General features: G+C 37.3%; 15 protein-coding genes across 15 annotated transcripts; 4 read left to right on the top strand and 11 right to left on the bottom strand.

Annotated features, from left to right (window-relative positions):
- Nucleotides 1-49: 49 nt before the first annotated feature.
- AC631_01732 (uncharacterized protein) lies at nucleotides 50-579 on the bottom strand (the record flags this gene model as incomplete). The annotated part of the gene is made up of 1 exon (XM_015610562.1): nucleotides 50-579. A coding segment is annotated over one exon (530 nt), but the record flags the coding sequence as incomplete, so codon positions are not given.
- A 255-nt stretch (nucleotides 580-834) lies between these two features.
- Nucleotides 835-1,845, top strand: AC631_01731 (uncharacterized protein; the record flags this gene model as incomplete). Its single annotated transcript, XM_015610561.1, has 1 exon — nucleotides 835-1,845. The coding sequence occupies one exon, from the start codon at nucleotides 835-837 to the stop codon at nucleotides 1,843-1,845; it is 1,011 nt and encodes a 336-aa protein (XP_015468658.1).
- A 296-nt stretch (nucleotides 1,846-2,141) lies between these two features.
- On the top strand, nucleotides 2,142-3,617 carry MRS7 (Mrs7p; the record flags this gene model as incomplete). The annotated part of the gene is made up of 1 exon (XM_015610560.1): nucleotides 2,142-3,617. The coding sequence occupies one exon, from the start codon at nucleotides 2,142-2,144 to the stop codon at nucleotides 3,615-3,617; it is 1,476 nt and encodes a 491-aa protein (XP_015468657.1).
- A 223-nt stretch (nucleotides 3,618-3,840) lies between these two features.
- Nucleotides 3,841-4,323, bottom strand: DUT1 (bifunctional dITP/dUTP diphosphatase; the record flags this gene model as incomplete). Its single annotated transcript, XM_015610559.1, has 1 exon — nucleotides 3,841-4,323. One exon carries the CDS (start codon nucleotides 4,321-4,323, stop codon nucleotides 3,841-3,843), a length of 483 nt encoding a protein of 160 aa, XP_015468656.1.
- A 141-nt stretch (nucleotides 4,324-4,464) lies between these two features.
- Nucleotides 4,465-5,736, bottom strand: AC631_01728 (uncharacterized protein; the record flags this gene model as incomplete). Its single annotated transcript, XM_015610558.1, has 1 exon — nucleotides 4,465-5,736. The coding sequence occupies one exon, from the start codon at nucleotides 5,734-5,736 to the stop codon at nucleotides 4,465-4,467; it is 1,272 nt and encodes a 423-aa protein (XP_015468655.1).
- Nucleotides 5,737-5,860: 124 nt separating this feature from the next.
- On the bottom strand, nucleotides 5,861-6,217 carry AC631_01727 (uncharacterized protein; the record flags this gene model as incomplete). The annotated part of the gene is made up of 1 exon (XM_015610557.1): nucleotides 5,861-6,217. One exon carries the CDS (start codon nucleotides 6,215-6,217, stop codon nucleotides 5,861-5,863), a length of 357 nt encoding a protein of 118 aa, XP_015468654.1.
- Nucleotides 6,218-7,055: 838 nt separating this feature from the next.
- Nucleotides 7,056-8,249, bottom strand: TIF (translation initiation factor eIF4A; the record flags this gene model as incomplete). The annotated part of the gene is made up of 1 exon (XM_015610556.1): nucleotides 7,056-8,249. One exon carries the CDS (start codon nucleotides 8,247-8,249, stop codon nucleotides 7,056-7,058), a length of 1,194 nt encoding a protein of 397 aa, XP_015468653.1.
- Nucleotides 8,250-8,521: 272 nt separating this feature from the next.
- Nucleotides 8,522-10,309, bottom strand: AC631_01725 (glycogenin glucosyltransferase; the record flags this gene model as incomplete). The annotated part of the gene is made up of 1 exon (XM_015610555.1): nucleotides 8,522-10,309. The coding sequence occupies one exon, from the start codon at nucleotides 10,307-10,309 to the stop codon at nucleotides 8,522-8,524; it is 1,788 nt and encodes a 595-aa protein (XP_015468652.1).
- A 359-nt stretch (nucleotides 10,310-10,668) lies between these two features.
- On the bottom strand, nucleotides 10,669-11,316 carry RPS21B (40S ribosomal protein eS21; the record flags this gene model as incomplete). Its single annotated transcript, XM_015610554.1, has 2 exons — nucleotides 10,669-10,908; nucleotides 11,293-11,316. 2 exons carry the CDS (start codon nucleotides 11,314-11,316, stop codon nucleotides 10,669-10,671), a joined length of 264 nt encoding a protein of 87 aa, XP_015468651.1.
- Nucleotides 11,317-11,864: 548 nt separating this feature from the next.
- On the bottom strand, nucleotides 11,865-13,565 carry TRM2 (Trm2p; the record flags this gene model as incomplete). The annotated part of the gene is made up of 1 exon (XM_015610553.1): nucleotides 11,865-13,565. One exon carries the CDS (start codon nucleotides 13,563-13,565, stop codon nucleotides 11,865-11,867), a length of 1,701 nt encoding a protein of 566 aa, XP_015468650.1.
- A 129-nt stretch (nucleotides 13,566-13,694) lies between these two features.
- AC631_01722 (uncharacterized protein) lies at nucleotides 13,695-15,239 on the bottom strand (the record flags this gene model as incomplete). Its single annotated transcript, XM_015610552.1, has 1 exon — nucleotides 13,695-15,239. The coding sequence occupies one exon, from the start codon at nucleotides 15,237-15,239 to the stop codon at nucleotides 13,695-13,697; it is 1,545 nt and encodes a 514-aa protein (XP_015468649.1).
- Nucleotides 15,240-15,578: 339 nt separating this feature from the next.
- On the bottom strand, nucleotides 15,579-16,898 carry AC631_01721 (sphinganine kinase; the record flags this gene model as incomplete). The annotated part of the gene is made up of 1 exon (XM_015610551.1): nucleotides 15,579-16,898. The coding sequence occupies one exon, from the start codon at nucleotides 16,896-16,898 to the stop codon at nucleotides 15,579-15,581; it is 1,320 nt and encodes a 439-aa protein (XP_015468648.1).
- A 197-nt stretch (nucleotides 16,899-17,095) lies between these two features.
- CRL1 (Rho family GTPase) lies at nucleotides 17,096-18,067 on the bottom strand (the record flags this gene model as incomplete). The annotated part of the gene is made up of 1 exon (XM_015610550.1): nucleotides 17,096-18,067. The coding sequence occupies one exon, from the start codon at nucleotides 18,065-18,067 to the stop codon at nucleotides 17,096-17,098; it is 972 nt and encodes a 323-aa protein (XP_015468647.1).
- A 2,000-nt stretch (nucleotides 18,068-20,067) lies between these two features.
- On the top strand, nucleotides 20,068-21,396 carry TOS1 (Tos1p; the record flags this gene model as incomplete). Its single annotated transcript, XM_015610549.1, has 1 exon — nucleotides 20,068-21,396. One exon carries the CDS (start codon nucleotides 20,068-20,070, stop codon nucleotides 21,394-21,396), a length of 1,329 nt encoding a protein of 442 aa, XP_015468646.1.
- A 243-nt stretch (nucleotides 21,397-21,639) lies between these two features.
- AC631_01718 (uncharacterized protein) lies at nucleotides 21,640-23,352 on the top strand (the record flags this gene model as incomplete). The annotated part of the gene is made up of 1 exon (XM_015610548.1): nucleotides 21,640-23,352. The coding sequence occupies one exon, from the start codon at nucleotides 21,640-21,642 to the stop codon at nucleotides 23,350-23,352; it is 1,713 nt and encodes a 570-aa protein (XP_015468645.1).
- Nucleotides 23,353-23,614: the final 262 nt, after the last annotated feature.

Here is a 23,614-nt window from a genome sequence, read left to right as displayed (position 1 = left end):
ATTAGTTACTAACCAGTCATAACTTTTTTGAAGGTAAATGTACTTTAACCCTATCATAGACTTGACTTTTTCGGCCCTAATTATTGTACTTCTAGTTATTCTATGTGCATTTGCTCCCTGTCCTTCTTCCTGTTTGCGTATATACCCATTATTATCAAAATTAGACGCATTGTTTATTGGATCTACTATATTCTGATCAGCCATTAATGATTTTCTAGTATCTAAAAAAACCAATGCTAATTCACCTGCTTTCTTTATCTTCTCTTTGTTATGACCCTTACTTGTAGTTTGATATTGATTAAGCACTAAGTCGTCATCAAGGACAATATCGAAACCAAAGTCGTCTGGATTTTTTCTTTCTGTCGAGATTAACTTTCCATGCTTTTCATCTTCTTCGTCTGGTACCCTATTGTGTATTATTTGTGGTGTTTGTTCATATTTTCTAACTTGATCATGTTCTCGATTCTGCTTGGTAGGAGATGGCATATTTGATAACTTAAGCACAGACAAAGGTGATGCAGGGGTTTCTGCTCCATTCTTATCGTAGCCTGACGGCATTGAGCCACCTTCATTTCCCATTTCAACCTTTCTGGTATCAAACCTTTTATATTAATTCAACGTTGTGTATAATCTGTAATATTATTGATTATAGAAGACCGTTAAGATTGTCTCACTAAACGAAATTCCGCAGCGATTATCAATAGATTACATTGTTGGCCAGAATTATAAGACTCCTTCTAGATACCAATTTATCTATTTGGTTGATCCATCTCTAGCAGAATAAGTTTAGATATTGTTCTACTTTTGTTTAATACATCTTAAGATATTAAAAATATGAGTTCGGTGATCCAATTTGTCAAGTCTTCAAAGGACTTCGAAGCGTATTTATCGAAGAACAAATATTTAGTGGCGAATTTTACGGCTTCTTGGTGTGGTCCATGTCAACAGGTGAAACCAATAATAGATGCATTGTATACGGATGAAACAAATGAAAGGATAGAAATCGTTAGAGTGGATTTGGATTCCCAGGGAGATTTGGCATCTCAGTATCAAGTGACCAGTATACCTACGTTTGTCTTCTTAGAAAATGGTAAAGAGGTCAGCAGGGTTACAGGAGCCAATGTTCCAGAATTCATGAAGCAATTTCACACGATGAAAGAGAAAACTGCTAACGACGAAACTTCCACCAAGAGAGTTGGTAATGGTGCAACCAGTGTTTCTGTTTCAACTTCGGCATGGAAAGAAATCGCCGATAAAATCCCTAAAGGCTTTGAAATCTTGAATGGTTCTATTTACTTTGGTGAATTCGAAGCTTTGAATGCATTGCCTCTCTACAAAGGTGAAGAAGATTCTGACGTGAAAAATCTCTTCAGGCTCGAATACACTAAGGAAACCAGCACTGTATTATCAGATGCTGATTCACAGTTGTTGTTTTACGTTCCATTTACAAACATTTCCAAGGTTTCTTCAATCTTGCTCAAGCTTAGAAAGAATAATAAAACTGCCTCCGATGCGGAATTGGAATTGGATGAGGAGGACTTAAAGAGCGAATGTCAAGATCCAAGCCTTATCAAGGTCTGGCATAATAAACATAGTATTATGTCTTTCGATGACGCTTCAGCAGACACCAATGCTCCTCATATCGAAAAGATCACTGAAACCAACGATGAAGTGTGGTATGAATGCAAATTAAAATTTGTCAGATTCCAAAACGTTCAAAGTTTGAATATTTTAATTGATGGGGAAGATGAAGACTATCACACTCTTCTTGATAAAGTCATTTTTATCGGTGTCAATGGTGAATCGAAGGAACAGGCTAAGATCCTGAAATTAGATGATGAATAATTTTAACAAATTTTTAATTTTCCTTACGTCGTTATTTTCTCTACGTCTTGTAATAGTGGTAGCCTTACTAATTGTATTACTTAGCTTAGCTATATACACAAATAGATATATCTAGTGTAAAGGAAATATTGCAACCTTTATGGCATGCTAGAAGGCTCTTTTTGATTGTGCACTACCGCATTTTTTTTCCATTAATTTTACTTGCTAGTACTTCTTAACTAAGTAACTATATTTGAACCATCTTAATCAGCTAGGATTTATATTAAGTTATCAAATCCATTGTTAAGTAAATAATCATGATTCATACTCTACTTACGAAGAGAACGGCTGGAAGTATTTCGAATGGTGTAGGAGTGATAGGTACCCGAGGGCTAGTGATCAAAAGCGCCACCAAAAACCTAAGATATCCATTGAAACCTACCCTCCATGGAAATTTGAACAAAAAAACGGTTAATTTGCCTTTGGTAACATCCTTTATTAGATATCAATCAAATATATTGAATAATGATAAAACTCAAGAACTTGTTAAGTCCGGCGGATCCAAGCCGGCTACTGAGGTTACCAAGCTTGAAGAGAAGAAAGACAAAAAATCTCTTTGGGAAAAGGTAAAGCACGAAGCACAACATTATTGGGATGGAACTAAGTTGTTAGGTTATGAAATGAAAGTGTCAACTAAATTGTTGTTTAAAATGGCCTTAGGGTATGGCTTGTCTCGTAGAGAAGCAAACCAGTTGCAACGTACTATTGTAGATGTGATAAGATTAGTACCATTTTCAATGTTCCTTATTATTCCATTTGCAGAGTTATTGTTACCTGTTGCTTTGAAAATTTTCCCAAATTTGTTACCTTCAACATATGAGTCAAAACAAGACAAGAAGAAGAAGAGAGCAAAGTTGTCCAAGACTAGAGTGTCCACTTCTGAATACATCAAAAGAACTATGGAAGAATCTGGTTTAAAGTTATCTAAGAAAATTACTGAAGAGGAAAAAGAGGCTTTCGTTTCTTTCTTCCATACTATTTCAATGGGTAAGAATCCAACCAGAGAACATTTGATTCAGGTAGCTCGTATGTTCAAGAACGATCAAGTTTTAGATAATTTATCTCGTCCTCAATTGGTTGCCATGTCCAAATATATGTCCTTAAGACCATTTGGTACTGATTCTATCTTACGTTATCAAATCAGACATCGTTTATTGACCATTATTAAAGATGACAAAGCAATTGATTACGAAGGTGTTGAATCATTAAGTATCCAAGAATTACAAATGGCTTGTTCCCAGAGAGGTATTAAGACTACTGATGTTTCTCCTGGAAGGTTGAGAGACGATTTAGCAACTTGGTTGGATTTAAGATTAAGACAAAAAATTCCTTCTACCTTGTTAATTTTATCGTCAACTTATACTTATGGTGATGGCTCACACAGTATTGAAACATATTATGATGCATTGTTGGCTGTATTGTCTTCCATCCCAGATGAAGTTTACAATGTCGCTAAATTGGAATTATCTGACGACTCGAAGTTGAAGTTGAACATCTTGAAGGAACAAGATGAGTTAATTAACGAAGAAAACTTAAGAGAAAAGGATACTGTAAATAAAGTCAAGGATAATATCAATTTGGATGAATACGAAGATACTGCTACTGAGGGTATGAAGATTGATAATGAAGAAACTGAGTCTGAAAGAAAGAATGTAGAAAAAATTGAAGAACAGAAAAAAGAGGAAGAATCTGAAAATCCAACTGGCAATGAAACCTCAACTAAAAAGAACTAGATTGGCTGAATAATAAAGGTTAATACTATCCTTCAACCTAACGAGATTTTTAAGAGATATGAATCATGATACTACCTTTTCATTTTATTTATTTCGTGAGTTTTTTAATTAATCAGTTAATCATTTGTCTAAATAAAAAATTTCACTTAGATAATATTACATATTATTCCTTTTATTTTCATTTGTATAAAGTTATATCTATATTTATAAGATGTGTTACATTCTAATTTTTACCAGTAGATCCAAACCCACCTTCACCTCTAGCGGTAGTATCCAATTCTTCAGCAGTTATTTGCTTAATATCAGCCATCACGATTCTTTCCAATACCAATTGAGCAATTCTATCTCCCTTCTGGATTTGAAAATCTTTTTGTGAATGATTGAAAAGAACAACCTTGACTTCACCACGGTAGTCAGCATCTATAACACCAGCACCAGTAGAAATACCGTGCTTAACAGCTAACCCAGATCTTGGAGCAACTCTTCCGTAAGTTCCAATAGGAACTGCAACGCTTATATCAGTGCCAACTAAACCTTGACCTTGTGCCGGGACAACAGCTTCTTCGGATGCGTAAATGTCATATCCAGCAGATAAGACTGAACCTCTAGTAGGTAAAGTAGCATTTTCTGAACGTAAAAAGACCCTTAAGCTTTGCTCTGATTCTTCAGTTCTTTGCTTCTTGATTATTTGTTCTGCTTCGGTCATCGTATCTTGTTTAATTGTTAATAAGAATAGTAATTCTTTGAAAGTTGGTATCTTTAAATACCACCTACGCGTCGAAGATATAAAATGTCCCGCGTTTTTGTGTTCGGGTCTTCAATTGCAAAATTATTAACTATTTACATACTAATCCTTAGAAACCACTACATTACCATTCTGTAGATAGACTAGCTTATCCACATACATCTTTTTCAAGTATCTATAACCGCTTGTCTTTTCATGCATATCTTTTCTCCAGTTGTGTGATGATTGTAACCCGCTTACACCTCCCACCTCATAAATATAATCCATGACCATTTCTACTTTCCAATCGAGAATCATCTCCTTGTATAATCTTGTATTTGATGATAGTGTTCCATCGCTCTCATATTGTTTTTTCTGTTCTTCCGTAAGATTTTTCCATTCTCTGCCTGCTGCTTTGCTTATAGCTAGTTTCCGAATATTGTTGTCAGATACATTTGCATCAAAAGCGTTTAGCTCCTCGTATGTTGGATTGTATGTTTTACTGAATTGAATGAGGAACTTCAGATACGGAGTTTTTTGCTTATAGGACCGCAACCTGGTCTTCTTTGCGTGTTCTTGTCTCTTTCGCTCTTTTTCTACGTAATATTGCTTCTTGTAGGGTGGCAAGCTGTTGAACATCTTTTCAACCTTTGCATAATACAAATTGTCGGTTTCTGTATCGTGCAGTATATCGGTGTAATATATCTGCAATGCTTTTCTTTGCGAATTTCTACCGAACGTTTCCTTTATCAACGTATCGTAGTAGTCCTTTTCAAAATCATAGACATCTCTTTTAAAATATAGCTTATCCTTTATTATCTCCCAAGGGTAAAGACCCAGTAAAGGATACGGGTTGAACATGTATTTAGGCAGGTTTCTCTTAAGATATTCAACGATTTCGTAGCCCATCCATATTCTTATTCTTTCATTATATAAATGTCTAACGATTTCGCTGTCGTTATATGCTTCCCTGTCATTACCGTCTAGCATTGCCCAATATTTCTTTTCATTTCTGTTAAACTGCAGTTCAATTTTGAATAATTCGAATCCTGTAACATATTGAGGCTTCGGATGCACATATTGAGGTTTAGCATCGTCCACCATTTCTTGATACTTAAACATTTGATCAGTATCTAATTGATTCCATTCTTCTATTCTAAACTCACGATTCGAGTCTTGCTTGAAGTAATCATACTCTGTAAGAGTTTTGGTTGGAAAGAGCTTCTGTCGTAATAATTTGGAATCTTCTTTAATGTGCGATGAACTTTCTGGATACCCAATATCAAACGGTTCTTTCAACCATTTCTCGCTTAGATAGTACGATTTATTTCGATAAAACTGTCGCCTCGGTACATAGATGTCCAATCGTACCAATCGTGCTATAGAACGATGCATCTTGCCCTACTAGTAGAATAAGCATGAATCGCTTTATATTCATTAATACACGTGATAAAAACATATATGTACTTCGTAGTATACTTAGTTATATTATGATTTACTATATAGTAATCGCTAGAGATTAAAACTCCGTAAATGACTTCCTTTCGAACAATTCATAAAGTTTAATCAGTAGTATCCATGGAACGGAACCTCCAAAAATTTTTGCTCTATCTGGAATTGAAGAAAAGTCACCAGCTTGTCTTATAAGATTAATCTCGTCTTCATTCAATGACCTACCTATTGGTGAGACTGTTGATTGTTTATATATACATTGTAAAAGTACCAATTGAATAAATAGTATGATTATGTCGGATACCAATAGCCCCGGTAGTCCCAATTGAAATAACTTATACCAGTAATTAGTCTCGTTTGTAATATCTTCAGGAGTCGACTCCCCTATAAAAGAAATAAACCACCATGTCCCATTTTCTAACATTTTTAGCTTATCATCATTCACTATCAGCACCATCCATGTACATACAAATAATATATGGTACGCACATGTTACAATAGCTTTCCAGTATACTATTGAACATGCTTTTATAAATATTGTATTAATTAGATCATCTCTGGAAGGATCATTGGGTGCATTATTTTGTCTTCTTCTATTAATAAAATCTGTAACGGCCTCATTGATTACATGAATTCCACCACTATTAGGGTCACCGGTAATGGAACTGCAACTTAAAATCTTCTGTACTATTATATGAAGTAATACTGGTAGAATGCATGCTGAATGGCAATATTTAATAAATTGGTACCCTACTAGTAAGTAAACCAAAGTATCAAGTTGTGCTATCAAATTTTGTTGATGCCTAGTTTTTTGAACTATAAATTGTTTGTTCCTAAACTTGGAATTATTTTCTTCATCTATTATATTAGTGGCCACAGCTTTCGTATTTATTCGTGATTCTGTCCCTGGTGCTACTGATAAGTCATTAGGAAATAATCCCGGGATTGTGGGTCTGTAATTCTCACTCATTAAAGATATTTACAGTTCAGTTGATAATTACTATTAGATATCCTGATATCTATTTCATATTACGTCTATAGTCAGAATATAAAAAAGACTATTTTTATTTTTGATATTAGGGAACTTGTGCGTCTATTATTTCCCTGCGAAGGTACTGATAGTTGTTAATTTTACAAAAACATGATCTAGATAGAAAAACGAAACAAATCATTTGAGAACTATTATGCATAATACAGAAGATTTCGAAGAAACATAATATTAAATTTTATATAAGGTTAGAAAATTAATACCATATCTAAAATTAGTTGAATAAAGCACCAATATCAGCAGGCATTTCTTCAATTTGAGTAGAGTAGAACTTTTCGATTTCTCTCATCATACCAACATCTTGGTCGGTGACGAAGTTAATGGCAACACCCTTTCTACCGAAACGACCACCTCTACCAATTCTGTGGATGTAGTTTTCTTTGTTGGCTGGTAAATCGTAGTTGATAACTAAGGAGACTTGTTGGACATCGATACCTCTAGCTAATAAATCAGTAGAGATCAAGATACGAGAAGAACCGGATCTGAATTCGTTCATAATAGTGTCTCTTTCAGCTTGTGGTAAATCGGCGTGGATAGCAGAAACGGTAAAGTTTTCAGCCTTCAACTTAGTGGTTAAGAATTCGACCTTAGATCTGGTGTTACAGAAGATAACAGCTTGGGTAACAGAGATGGAATCGTATAAATCACATAAACAGTCGAACTTGTAGTCTTCTTGTTCAACGTTAATGTAGAATTGCTTAATACCTTCTAAAGTTAATTCATCCTTCTTGACTAAAATACGGACTGGGTTGTTCATGAACTTGGTGGTGACTTCTAATACGTCTTGTGGCATGGTAGCAGATAATAACACAACTTGGGTGGTTTCTGGTAATAATCTGAAAATGTTGTAGATTTGTTCCTTGAAACCAGATGACAACATTTCATCGGCTTCATCCAAAATGAACATCTTGACCTTGTCAGTCTTGAAGAAACGACGTTCGATCATGTCGAAAACTCTACCTGGAGTACCAACAACAATTTGAACACCGGACTTGAAAGCTTCAATATCGTCCTTCATTGAGGTACCACCAATGGAGGCGTGCACGGTGACGTTCAAGTATAAACCAATGTGGGTAATAACATTTTGAATTTGCAAGGCTAATTCTCTAGTTGGGGCCAAGATTAATGCTTGGGTGGACTTTTCATTTTCATCAATTCTTTGTAATGCGGAAATGGTGAAAGTGGCGGTCTTACCAGTACCAGATTGAGCTTGAGCTAACACATCACGTCCTTCAGTAATAGGTAAGATAGCTCTTTGTTGAATAGCCGATGGCGATTCGTAACCGTAACCGAAAATACCTCTAACAATATTTGGTTTCAAGTTTAAATCATCGAATGTGTAGACAACGTTGTCGTAATTGGTTTCGATCAAACCAGAGTCAATTTCAGTAATACCTTCGGAAGCCATGTTGTAGTATTCGAATTATATGTTAATAAATTTACTAATTCGTACGTAGTTATATAAATACTGTACTTTTTTTTACGTTCAAGGGATCTGCTATTTGAATTTTGCCATTTCAATGAGCCCAATGAAAAAAAAAAAAAATTCTTTGTAAATTTTTTGTCCGGGTAACACAGTCACAAGATACTATTAGTACCTTCTACTATATGGTCTAGTGGGTGCTAAATATAATGAAATCGTGTATAACTATTTGATTTTCTAGATAAAATGCTAAACAATTAGTCAAAGCTTCTTTCTGGGGCGTATTTTGTTTCTTTGAACTCCCAGGGAAACAATTTTGTAATGGGGTTGACTTCTGGAAGTGGGTTTTCTTGTTTATCCTCGTGTTCTGGTTGAATCAGGTTTTGTTCCCGGTTGGCCAGGTTTTCTTGGTCTAGTTGTAGTTGTAGGTTCGCAAGCGATTTGTATATTTCATCGTGCTCCAATTGACCAGGAACGGGGTGTTCTGGGGAAGAAATGAGATCTGGGTCGTTAGATGTGGTTCGAGGCATGTATGCATGGGCAAGAACAAGGTTTTCGTCCGCAAATACACGTTCTGGTTTCTGGGACACATGATAGCCAAAGGGCTTTGCTTGTGGGTCATCTTGTTGGTGCTCGTTTGTAGGATGCTCGTTTGTGGATTTTTGGGTGGGTTCGATTGTTGGAAGTTCAGCCGAAGGCTGTTGATTCTCAGCAATAGATTGGGTGCCTTCAGAACGCAAGCCTTCGTCATGGTCAGTCGAATCCCATGCATTTGTGAACGACCTCATTCCTCTCTCTAATTCAACGGTCTCGTTCTTGATGGTCTGCGCAGCAGGAGGTGGTTCTTTTGCAGGGTCCCAAGAAGCATCGGCACTAGAGGCAATGTTGCTGGGAATGTGCTGGTAGTTTGACGGATCGCAGAGATATGAAGGGACAAACTGATCGTTCTGTTGCGATTCCAGAGTCAGAGCTTTTGCAATCTTCTTTTCGCGTTCTTCATTCGTACTGGATTCAGATGCTAAATTGCAATCGTCGTGGTAAGTTCCTTCGCCCGTACTATACTCCCCTCCTAAGTCGCCACCTCCATGGTAGACAACTTCTTCAACCGTAACATTTCCGAAATATCCACGCCATACGTCCCACCATTGACCATAAATTCCAATAGGCAACTCGGCTTTCCATGGCTTCACGGGTCCAATAAAATGAACTAATTTTATCTGGGAATTTGCACCATTGAAATAGGGCAATAACTTAGAATACTCTGTGCCCAGACTGCCGTACGTAGTACTTAACCACCCCTTGGCAGCAAAATGCTTGTAGGCGGGCAAATACTCGTACTCTGTAGACGGAGTGACATTATATAAAAATGGCAATGGAATCCAATTCGAAGATTTGGCATTATTAACAACCGCAACATCAATCTGATGTGAAGATACTAAATCTTGAACCCAATCTGGTTGCAGGTTGAAATATTGATTTAGAAGACCCTGATCTGCCCCATCGAACGATACCTTGCGATTAGTTTTCGACTCCTCTATTAAATTCAATAGATTAGTATAGTCGGACTTGTTGGGCTTCAACAACATAACCCCAGAATTGAAAATATCAGGAAACCCACTATCAGGAGCTGCTAGGATCTTATTTGCGGGAAATTCTAACTTCAATAAATCGAGAATTGACCCCTGGGATTTGTCCTTGGGGACATTAGGCAATGTGTCCGCATCCAAGTACAAGATCTTGTCGTACCTAGTCAACGACCAAAGTTGAATTTTAGTAAATGTCTGCTTCAATTCGGGTCTGCCTAAGTCATTAGTCAAAATATCATCCAATTCCGACGCCAATTGCTTCACTTCAATTATGTCATCGTAGAAATTCTGCAAAAGCGACACCTGGTACTCGTTTATCCGTTCTTTATCGATAATGACCCCTAAAGAAATATCCGTTTCGGGTTGGCGTTCGAGGATCTTACGAATTTCAATGCCTAGAACAAGTGCCCCTGCCAAATAGCTCTCGTTATATAAAAGAGTGAATATCCCCTGAGCCATCGCTATTAAGTGCTACTGTGGAGTAAAGTGGTTGTTAAAAATGGAATTTTTCACTAAATGCAACAAAAAGAAACCACGATATTCTATTTTCTTGTCAAAGATTAAGTCTAAATGCTAAAGATGCTATTCACCACACAATTCAATGCTAAAAAGTCTATTAGGATAAAGAGTATAACCGCCATTAGTTATTTTGGTATGGTGGTCATTAAGAATCCTCCAATTCGTGCTATGCACACCTTACAAGTCCGTCCACTATAAAACCTTTTATGACATTAAATTAGATATACACACACATAAGACAAAAAATATATAATCAAACTATTAATTTAAGTTAAACCATGCACGTAATATACCGAAACTTAACGGGAGTAACTCCAGACGTTTTTCAATAAACCGTCTTGTTGAGCTAATCTGTTTAAAGAGTCATCAGCTTCACCTCTACCTCTGATGTAACCACATAAAGCGTAGGTGGAGTTGTCACCTGGGATAGCTCTACCTTCTTCATCGACGTTAGCGATGTTGATTTGAACAGAAGCGTGGTCCTTGGCCTTAATGATTCTGTTGGTGGCAGAACATTTTCTTGGGACGTATAATTCAACCTAAAATTGTTAGTATTTGTCTTCGGCTCGTCTTCCTCTGTCATAGTTGACCATCTCTGTGTTTCATCGGTTCGTATTCATCCAAACATCATATTTTCTTTGTTAGGCTCTTCTCAAATCGATTTATGTCCAATTCGCATAATTTTTCACCTAGAATCCTTCGTCCCCTACTTATTGCATTTTTTAACTTCGTTCGCTTCATACGAAACTTCTACGTTCTTGTGTATGTGATTCATCTTATGTCCTCTCATTGTTGAGACTATGGGACTCTGTACTTAATATCTTCGCTATTTCATTCGTTCAGTCATTCATAATTCTCTGTTCTCCGATTACACTGTTTCAACTATTGACATCTGAGGCTATCTAGCACTAATCTTTACTTACTAATTGACCTTTATCGTTTTCCATTGTGACTGGTGTATTTATGGATATAAGCTATTCCTTTGATAGTAGATATTTATCAATATTCTAAAAATTTTCACTCTAAGCACAAGGCCAATACCGTCCCCAACCACTAACAAAGTCGGTATGAGGCTTCATCCGGGCACGAGACGGAAATTTTTTTTGGTGGAAACACGTCAAGACAAATGTTACACAAAAGTCTTCAATTTCGTACTGGATGATACTAGGGCTTAAAGCCCTAATATGCCAACAGTAGATACTGGCTTGTAGTTCCATTATGGGTCATTATGGGTTATGTTGAAGAGCAGGCGAAATAACGAAATAGACTCTTTTGAAAGAGTTCGTTTCTGGAACTGTGTTGAAGTATGGTCCAGGCCAATTAGATAGAATACGGACGACAATATATGCGTTGTGTAAGATTTTGTAGATGCTGCAAATTGAGGCAGAGGTAAGACTGTTTATGTATAATAGGGTCTACGAGGAAAAAGTAGTTGATAATTATGCATTGCTTTTTATGTAATTGCGAACCTATGGAGAGACTTTTTGGTGATCAGCTAGTTCTTCAAAGCCAACACCGCAATACTCTCGACGTGGTGAGTCTGTGGGAAGAAGTCAAAGCCCTTAATGCTCTCCACAAAGTAGTTTTGGCCATTTTTAGTCTTATTGATGAACCAGTCGACATCCCTGGCCTGTGAGTGGACATTACAGCTAATGTACACGATTCTGGCTGGATGGTACTCTGACAACTGGTTCAAAAATACGTCATCACAACCTTTTCTTGGGGGATCCAAGATGACTGCGGTTCTGTCAGCAGGAGTGTCAATATTGCCAAAGATCTTTTCGGCCTTTCCTACAATGAATGTAGCATTTTCGATATGGTTATTTTTGGCATTCAACTCGGCAAACTTGACAGAGTCAGCACTGACTTCGACACCAATAACACGAGAAACACCTTGTGAGCATGTAATCGAAAAGAGTCCCGATCCACAGTATGCATCTACCAAATAATTTGGTTCGTTGGCCTTTGAGTTCGGTATTTGTAAGTTGGACTTGACATAATCGGTCACGATTGGCAAGATCGAGTTGTTATTTTGGAAAAACTCCCCAGCCGAAAATTGGAACTGAAACCCGTTTACGTATTCCGTAACAATCTGCCTGGAACTAGTAACACATGTTTTGCGTAATTTGTCACCATTATCAAGTTCTACGGTCACTGCAGACACGGAGCCTTCTGGATCAGTAGATGCAGACTTCTGCTCTGTTGGCTCTTCTTCGGTGATCTTATTGGTATCTTCTCTCAATAAAATAGTGGCTCCTTTCTTATATTTCATATATTCTTGCAAGTATCTACTTCTTTCATTCGTCATTCCCTTGTTAATAATTTCGGTACCAATTGTACACTCTTCAATATCCAAAATGGAAAATTCTCCACCCTCGGCTTCAGGTCTCCATGTAGGTCTACCTTTAGCCCCAAATCCTAAACTAGGAGGTGGGTATTCTTTTGGTTTAGTGTAGGGTAAGTTGAAATGCGGGGTTAATTTCGTTCTATATCCATATTGAAGTGGTGATGCTTCTGTATCTTTCACTGGAGGTAATCCGTTGTCAGTTTTGGACAAAATTGGTGCCATATATTTGTACGCATTTTCAATTGTCTGCTTTTTAAAGACCAATTGCTGGTTATAATCCACACTTTGATACTGACATCCAGAACATTTACCAAAGTAACGGCATCTTATTAACGAATCATCTCTATGTTTGGATCCTTTATTTACCTTAAGCAAATCAGACTCGACATATAATGGATGTGACTTAAATACTCTGATATCCACTTTATCACCTGGCAATCCAAACGGCACCAAGCATATCTGCTTACCATCCTCCTTGATTGGATGTGGAATGATGGCTAAACCGTCCCCATTGGATGATAATTTAATCACCTCGACATCACTCACATTCCTGTGGAACTTTGCTTCAGTAGGTGGATCATTCAAAATTGATGGCATATCATTTGATATTTGATTTTCTTCAAGTCCGTACTCCACTAAGAACTCCTTAATCTCATGCTGTAATATACCAAGTGGCGATGTAGCATCCACATCCTTCGCCTTGTATTTTCTTCTCACAACTTTAGTCTTCCTTTGTTTAGGTTGGGACTTGCTTGGTTCACTTTGAATATTAGGTTTTTTGCTTTCGCCTTCTACATCTGTAGGTGAAATAGGCCTCTTTTTGATTTCGGTGGACGCTGTGGGTGCCATTATACTATAGATTCACTAACTGTATTTACACTTTATTTCTAAACACCTTATCAAGATGAGCCAGTTTTTTTTTTTTTCGATTTGATGCGCATAAGCTGACTTTCGTATACACTTATTGGCTGCAACCTTTTAGCTAAATTTTCGAGGTATATTAGAATATAGCCACAGCAATGGCTTCTTTTTCATATTCCCATGCATATCGTAAGTTCTCAAAAGCTCCAACTCGTCTATAACTTGCCTTTCAGTGTAGCCGGCTTTTTTACCCCTCTCAATTGCATCATAAATTTTCTTACGCCTCAAGAACGTTCTCAGTTCTGTTTCATTCCTCCATTTAGTGCTATATTGTGCTTCTAGTTGTTTCAATGGAGGCTTCCCATTAATTCCATATTCATATTCTTTCCATATTTCGAAAACATTCCGCAAACTCTTCTCCAATTTATACTGAGGTGTAGTTGAAGGTTTCCTACCCTTCAATAGGCTCACACCAGGAATATTATTCTTTGCTTGTTTAGTTGAGTCTCCTTTAGTTTTCAGACTCAGTCTTTTTTTCACTGGGCTCAATGTTATGACGTCTCTTTTTTCCGAAGTTGCTTTCGGCGCCTGTCCGAACGAATTTGGGACTACCTCGATTTCTGGACCAATCTCCAGGGTTCGACTCTGATTCGACATTATTGAAGCACGATTCGGTACATTTATTTCGTTGAGGTTATCAAAATCATTATATTCAGACAGCTTAGCATTTTGTCCGTCCATTAAACCTGGCGTGAGGTTTTCCATATTATTATTAGGACTAAGCCGTTTTGCATTCGAAAGAAATTCTTTGGTTCCTTGAAAACCGTTTGGACGTGAGCTCACTGATGAATATATATATTGTTGAGAATTGCCGAGGCCAATTTCTTGAACATTAGATTTTGATTTCTTGTATTTACATCCCTTTGTATCGGTATCCATGCGCTGCACATTCTCCAATCCAACCTCCGTGTGATTTTCAATTGTATTAATGCCACTCTCATTTGCATAATTAATATCATTTCTGATCATCGAATTCCTTTCTAGTGTAGACCCAAAATCAAAATATCTGTTTGCAATAGGCGATGACGGGGCAGAATTAGGTTGAGGTGCAGGTGACCTAAGGCTCAACGATTTCGGCCACGATCTATTTCTGTTATCTATATCCATATCTACCGCCATAACCTCTGGGGATGTTTCGTGACTATTGTTTCTCTGGCCCCCATCCCTATTCTGTACGTGACCATTATCCACCGAAACGATGTTCTTGCCTGACGATAATTGCCCCCTTGAATTATTATTACCCGTATATAGAGATGAGCTAAGTTCTTGGATATCATTACTTAATTTATTGATGTGCTTGTTGAATATTTCCAATACTTTTTCATCGCTTCTTTGAATGCCATCTGTGGTATACAGCGTAATCGTTCTGCCTATGTCATTCACTTGTCTTGATATGCCTTTCAATTTTTCATTGATAGCATTGAATTGGAAATCTACCTTTCGATTAATGGATTCAATTTTTTTATTGTTACGTATCTGATAATCAGTAAAATGGGAATTAAATTGATTTATTTGGGCATAAATAGCATTTACTGTATTAGAATTATCAAGTGTGTCTAAATGATTATGAACCCGATGATCATTATTGTATGAGCCATCCATTGGAATTGTACATTATGTTGTATCTCTATGCTTACTTAGTATGGGTTGTAAGAATCCAAAAAAAAATTGTACCTCTGCGACTTCCCCAGATAATTTTACGACACGTAAGGAATGTTAGTATACAAGTAATTTAAATACATAAGTACATAAATACGTAACAGAGTTAGTTAATTCCGAAAAATTCGGTACCAAACGCAAAACCCCAAATTGCAGTTGTAGAAACACCAGCATAGATGATTAATCTACCTACAATTTCCACATCATATCTTGGCTTGAAAACACCGCTTAGTGGGTGGATATTATTTGATGGCTTTTCCACTCCAGATTTCTTTTCATATTCTAGCATCTCATAATAATCAATGTCATTCTCTGGGCCAACTTCGTCCTTCTGGTTATGATCAGTGACACCTTTAATAAAAGTATTAAAATCACCAATTGATTGTGTTCCCTCCATGTTCGATAAAGATTGCGATCTGATCTGTCTAGTGGTTTTTTCGAAAATGCTGTAGGCTGATAGTTTTTTCTAGGTAAATAAACACCAATGATCTTATAAATAGGAGGTAAAACTGTAAAGATTACTGGCTTTGAAATTGTCTTCCAAATAACAACAAACGTCACACCCATAATGACCCTAATAGTCGACTTGAGAACACCAAATTCGTCAAAATCGAATCTTACAAGTATTGGATCTTCAAATGGGTTCTTATACGTCAAATAGTTGGTGATACTCAATAACCAGTGAGATATGTCAACTCCTATCAAAACACCAATAAATGCAACAGAATCATCAAAGCATGGGCAGTCATCAACGGGCTCAACATGAAAGTGTATTAAGAGTAAATATCCTGCTATAATGGATAATGGAGTAAGGACCAATCCTAATATAGAATCATTATGGCTAGCTAGTAACCATTGATCCCATTGTTTACCAACAAAAAATCTAAACAAAAACAAAACGATACCGATAACTGATCCAGTAAACACATCGAAGAACCCATGCATACCACAATAAAGTCTACCGAATATAAGCGAAAAGTAATATATAATCAAAAAGCAAAAGATACCAATTTTTGTCAACGGCTCGAGAGTGTCTTGAACCTCATAAAGCTTCGCAAGTAAAACCAATGTAACTGCTGTAGCATTGGCACTATGGCTTGACGGAAATCCATACTCTTGAGTTGTATATGATGACATCGTAATTCTATGAAGTGGTGGGGACCTCGGCCTAGGTAAGCATAAGAGATCCTTCAAATTACCACTTACAAATATACCGAGTCCCAATACTGATATTAAATCTCTTGACAATGTACTGGCACCAAACCAGATTGGCAATGGTAACATTAAGACGTAAAATGTATGTGATGCTAGATTGGCTGTCCATGCAAAATAGAAGTCTAAAAGGGGGTGCCTAATTTTCTTTTGCATATTGGCCAATATATCAGTTTCCTTCCTTATAATTGGCAAACATAATGTCCTTAATTTGTAACGTAATGGTGATAATTTTGACTTATAATGATCGTTCGATTTATTCCCAGCATCGTGCAAATGATTAGATTGTACTGTATTTAATTCATTTTCTGTTATATTTGGATTAATTGACGTAGACGTTGATGTTGTGTTTCTTTTGGTTGGTCCTACGTTGTCATGTATCGACGACATAGTAATCTATTGCAGAATCTAATCAGTATTATGATAACAGAATATTTAACGAGATTATTTTCAAGAACATAGCGCGAAGCGTATTGTAATTTTTCATTGCTCCTATTCTAATAATATATTCGTTTGTAGGTTTAAAGGATTACTTACAGTAGAACGGTTCTTCTAAAATATGTTATGACAATAAATAACTAGGTAAATTACAAAATAATACACTTTCTCTTCTTCTTTTTCAGCGTCCTGGTAAATGCAAATTCATCTTCATTATATTTGTTTTCATTACCAAAGTTTCCATACGGGTTTTCGGTAAAATTATCTTCCGTTAAAGGTCCATCCAATAACATTGCTGAGTCTAATGACGAGTTTTTGTAGTGGTGCTTTTTGTATGAGTTTCCTGATTGACTTCTGGAGTGGCCAAAGGCTTTCGATAGTCTGTTCTTCTGTGATTTCTCTACTTGTTCATGATACTCCATCTGCTTCTGGAAATGATTCAATGCAAAGTTAAATACAGCTTTGATGTTAAACATCGTCTTGGCTGAACACTGGATATACCCTACGGCATTTATTTCCGTAGCCAATTGAATGGGTAAATCAGGATCTATGGAAGTTGGCAAATCTGCTTTGGTTCCAACTAACACTATTGGGATTCCAGGACAAAAATGCGATACTTCGGGAAACCAGTTATCCTTGACATTTTGCAAAGATGTCAAATTATCCAAAGAAAAACAAATCAACAACACATCAACGTCTGGATACGACAATGGCCTTAATCTGTCATATTCTTCTTGTCCCGCTGTATCCCAAAGTGCCAATTCTATAATCTTATTAGTGGGAGTCGAGATATGAGCGACATAATTTTCGAATACTGTTGGTACATATATCTCGGGAAACTTTTGTTGAACGTATGATACAAGCAAGCATGTCTTTCCACAACCACCATCACCCACGACCACGATTTTCATATTATAATTCGCATGCTTCTTAAAGCCGTCTACGAGAGGGTAATTAGGTATCACGGGATCATCTTTAATTATAATTCTTGGTGAGTTGTATCGTTGGTTGAATTCTTTCTTCTGCTTCTCAATCTGGGATTTTCTTTTGACATTATCATATGGATTGAATGTTTCCTCTGCCTCCACAGGCTTGTTCAGTACTGAAAATCGTTTGGACATACCTAACTATGTAGAAATACTCTTCGTGAAAACAAACCTTCAAACAAAGTTTTCATAGTTGTTTGTTTGTCATAATAGCATTCTAGGTATAAATAGAGTGTTGTGTTTATCTATATTATGTAATCGGAGTGGGCTGAATTCATTAAGTATGGGTGTAATGGTGATTATTTCCGTTCCGAGATCCATGTGGGTGTTTGGGTGTATTCTCGGATAATCTCATCTTAGTTTCATCTGAAAGAGCTTTGGGAGGGCAGGTATCCTAGAGTAGATATAGTACGCTCAAAAAGTAGATGATACCTCTGTAAAGTACTACTTGAGTCTAGATCGTAGCTAACAATTATTGTACATGATTGAATTCCGACAACTTCACGTCTAGAATACACTATTGTTGCAAAATTTTGCAAAATTTTGAAAAATTTTCAGAAATGGTTTCATTTTTACGTAGCACAAGTCATTTACGGATAGATACAAGCCAGAGATTGGTAGATAACTACATATACTGTACGATGGATGATCTAGTCGAATGATAAAACATAATGACCTCTGGAGTATTGCATATACATATTCTAACGGTAATGCATAACGTTCGATCGGGGCAGCAAAACCGCATTTTCCATCTAGATTCTTGGGTTAACTGAACTAGTACAATATATGTTAGAGTAATGGCGAAGCCGTTTACTCTCCACCTGAACACTTGATCTTGAAATGCCATCTATTTTGCGACCTGTGCTGAAACTTCACACTGTCATCGTCACTTCTCACAGGTTCTGGTTCATGCCATATTTATTTCTATACTTGTATGTGCATTCTCTCAGAATACATCTCTATCAGGTATAGTCGTTTTGGTTTCGTATGTCTTCTCTTCCCGTTCTTGCATTGATCGCTTGGTGCATCTTGACCTCTTTTGTTACCGTTGCATCATCGAAACAACTGCATCTTACTACTTCTTTTGAATGCGATTTGTTCATATATCATGCGGTACCAGGTTAAATACGTTGGAGCAGGTCCAGATCAATAAAGTTCGATCGCCGTTATGCACGTAATACTCTTCTAACGGTAATCATACAAACTTTTCTCCTCGTAAGCGCTCTCGGTACTGCATCCACTATAGATGCACTTCGCTAATTTAGCCGAAACAGGCCCAGGCCCAGCCAGGTATTGTCATATGCTTACATAAACAAAAACATTTTCCGAGGTTGGTTTCAGCTACAATCCGGTTCTCACGACATCTGAATTAGCCGCAATGCCTTGGGGTGGCCCTTGGCACTAATAACATCGGTTGCAAAGCTTCAAACGCGAATCGTGAATTATTGCTTCTTTAGGCGCATTTTTAATTTGAATCTGCCAGTTTCTCTAGCACTCAACTGATTCTAATCACGCCATTTCAACAAGGGATACTTGGCCCACCAGAAACCATCTATCGATAATTTTTGGATTTTGAAAGCAAGCTAAACCATGTGTAGATATCCATGGTGAATTCCGCCTTTGATACGTTTTCAGCCTCCGTATATCAGCCATGTCTACTGGTACATTCAACAAATTTGGAACATTGTTAAAACAATTGATCCCAATTGGGAAATGCCGAGAATGGAAGAGGTCACAACCAGCACGTATGCACTTGATACGCGCCAAACGTGAAGAGATCCGGAATTTTTAATATGAATATCAGGTGATAATTACATTATAAGTTGATTTAAATCCGACTATTTACTTTTATGCATGCACAGTAAGGCGCGGTGAGAAAAAATTGCACAGAGTGCATATATGTCTGTAAACACTGTTTTAACAAGCCAGGACAAGGATTGTAATTAGATGTGATTGTAGGTCGTCAAGAACTTTGATACCAATACTCCCCCTTTGTGAAATCCAATATTAATATAAGGCTTATTCGTTACAAAAGTTTTAAAAACAAAAGAATTCTTGAAATAAAAAATTCCCAATACTAAATTCTAACTCCAGTCATTCCTTTAACTATACGAAAGTAGTATTATATATCAAAAATGAAATTTAGTTCCAGTGCTTTGTTAGCCATTTTATCGGCTATAGTCACTGTTCAAGCAGGTTCCACCAAGAAGGTTTCATACGAAGGTGTTGGATACTCAGGTTCATACCAAGATGTCACTGCCATGGACGAAGACTCGGGATCTTGTAGTCAAGAATCTAAGAGTTTCTCTGGTAAGTTGGCTCCATTAGATGAAGAATTATCTGCTCACTTCAGAGGTCCTTTGAAGTTATTGCAGTTTGGTGTCTACTACCCATCTTCAGGATCTAGCAACAAAAAGAGAGAAGATGAAGAAGAATGTACCACCAAACACGTTCACCACAAGCATAAGAGAGCCACTGAAGTCGTTGAAGTCACCCAAACTGTCATTGTTGATGGTAATGGTAATACCCAAACCTCATTAGCCACCACCACTGCCACTGCCGGTTCTGGTAACGATGACGATCAAGACACCACTCAAACCTCTACTGCATCTGCTGCTGCCACCGGTGGCTCTGGTTCTGGCTCTGATTCCGGTTCCAAGAAGGGCTCTTCTGCCTCTTCATCCTCGAGTGCTTCTTCTTCTGAATCATCTTCTGAATCATCTTCTGATTCTTCTGTCGCTGCTGGTGACTGGGAAAGGGTTGCTTACTATACTCCAGGTTCTGCTGACAACGTCACCTTCTTAAACTACTATGGTGGTTCTGGCTCTGGGGTCTGGTCTTCTTCTTTCGGTAACTCCTTGTCTTACGCTAACAGCGATGCCTCTGGTGGATCATCAGAGTCTGTCGCTTTAGATGAAACCACAATTGACTCTAATGTTGAATATGTTATCATGTCTGGTTCTAAGTGTGACGGTGACGACTGTGGTTTCTACAGAGAAGGTATTCCAGCTTACCACGGGTTCGATGGTAACACCAAGATCATGGTTTTCGAATTCGAAATGCCAACCGCTACTGACTCTGCTTCTTACAACTATGATATGCCAGCTATCTGGTTATTGAATGCCAAGATTCCAAGAACCTTACAATATGGTAACGAAAAATGTTCTTGTTGGAAAACTGGTTGTGGTGAATTAGACTTATTCGAAGTCATCACTTCTGGCTCTGATGAATTAATCTGTCACTTACATGATGGTCAAGGTAGCAATGGTTCTGCCCAAGGTGGTGGTGGTTCTTCTGACTACTTCGAAAGACCAACTTCTGGTTCTATGAAGGCTGCTGTTATCTTCAGCAATGGTGAAATTAATGTTGTTCAAGTTGATGATGACTTCGGAAGCTCTCTTGACTCTTCCACTGTCAAGTCATGGACTAGTCAATCCGGTTCCAAGGCCATCCTTCAAGGTTAGACTAAAGGAAAAAATCACACCTTGCTATAGCTGTATTGTATAATGCTTGTATACTTCTTGTTTTAATTGTTTTAAATGCTTGTTTTCAAAAAGTTGTGTAGTATAATCTTAAGTATACTTGAATATTTCTATGATTTTTGATAGGGTTGTAGGTGATTTTACTATCCATATATTATGTGGATGCGAATCAAAAATTTCAGATCCGCTCACAAACTAAGCTAGAGTGATTTATTTCTTATTGACATGACCACAATTGGAGTTGACATAGGAACAGGTTCAGTTAGAATCTGCCTAAGCAAACCAGATGCTTTCAAGACAGCTTTTAAGCCTATTAAAACCAATAGGGATGATATATATTCTAATTATGTAACACAATCATCACGGGAGATCTATGAATGTATACTTACATTACTTCAAGAATTGGTTAATGAACCTGTCACATCAATATCTTTCACAGCAACTTGTTCCATGGTTGTGATGGAAAGGGTTAGTATTGGCAGCAAGATGCATCTTAAGCCATGTGCAGTTAATTTCAAAGGTGATGACAACCAACAAGATATTATACTATGGATGGATAATAGATCGATTGAACAAACCAGCTACTTGAATGAAAACTTAAATAAGAAAGACTTATATAAGGTAGGAGGAAAGTTTATTCCAGAAATGGGATTACCCAAGTTAAGGTGGTTGCAAGATAATATAAAAAGCAAAGATATAGTGTGCTTTGAACTTTATGATTGGTTCAGTTATTTGTTCTTAGTTGGAGGCTACAACGAAGAGGGACTCGTGCCCTATGTGGTTGATCCGATTGAACCTATGCAAGAATATACTACAGTCTCGGAAGCAATGGATGGCTCAATCAAAGGCTGGACTATTGAATTTTTGAAACAAATCGGCATCGACTCTCGCATATCTATTGGTAGATCTGAATTTAACTTGAATACGTCTGGTCTATTACCCGTAGGTGTACCTTTGGGATACATCCATAAGAATGTTTATGGCATGGGAGAAAAGATAGTTGTAGCCAACGGATGCATTGATTGTTATGCCGGGTGGCTATCTACAATTGAACCAGAGTTTTCTGTTGAAAACCATCTTTCTATGATTGCAGGAACGTCTACATGTTTTATCCTTTCGACTCCATCGTCTAAATATAGTACAATTCCTGGAATTTGGGGTCCATTTTCCCAGCTACTATCTTTACCGTTGGATTTATTCGAGTTTGGTCAACCAGCTACTGGAAAATTGTTTGAGCAACTTTTTTCCAACTACGAACTGGTAATATCATCTTTGAATGCCGAAAATGTCTTTGCATTTCTCGAAAATGAAACGGCGGCCCTTGAAACCACTAAAGGCACTTCCATCACCAAACTTATCAAAAGTTACTTTTGGTACATCGATCAGTACGGCAACAGGAGTCCCTACAACGACTTTGCCATGAGTGAAATGATAATAGATGGCTGCAACTCCTCTGATAATTTGGCTTCAATTACCAACGGAATCACATTAATGGGTCTCGTAATACGCTACAATCTTATCTTAGAGTTTCTCTGTTTCCAGACTCGACAGATATTGGAAATCATCCATTCCTCCAACGGACCCCTTGTCAATTCCATCACAGTGAATGGCTCGCAGGGCAACAACAAAAGATTCATGCGTTTACTAGCTACTATCACTGGCAAAAAAGTAAAAATACTAAAGCTGTCTACAAACGTGAAGTACAATGTCGTGAAGGGGTCTTCAATCATCAGTAGCATAGGCCACAAGTTACTAACTGGATGCAAAAATTACCAAAATGCATTAAATAGTTGCATACAAGCTGACGCTGACTACGATACTATTTATCCAGATCATCATATTGCCGACATCGGCCCTTTGCTAGATAAAAAGTACAATGTATTCCTAGACATGGCTATAGCTCAACAAAATTATCGCAGAAAAATAAATTCAATGTAACGTTACATTGGGAATCTATTTTTTCTCCACGCAGGTAATCGTGGAGTAATTCGGGGCGAGCATAACGAGTCGATTAAGGAAAAACTTTTCTTACTCATAGTAATCCTAGGGATAGAATAGTAAACGATTTACTTACATAGTTTAGAGAATATAGAAGCAAGAACGCCAGTAGGATTGTTCTTATTGATTAAAAATTAACAATACAAGCTTTAAAATTCTGTTTAGGTTGTCCTACGCTTAGGAAAAAAAAGGATCAAACAAC

This window comes from Debaryomyces fabryi, assembly GCF_001447935.2.
Source record: "Debaryomyces fabryi strain CBS 789 chromosome Unknown contig00025, whole genome shotgun sequence".
In the NCBI taxonomy this organism is placed as follows: domain Eukaryota; kingdom Fungi; phylum Ascomycota; class Pichiomycetes; order Serinales; family Debaryomycetaceae; genus Debaryomyces; species Debaryomyces fabryi.
This window is presented reverse-complemented; position numbering and strand designations above follow the sequence as displayed.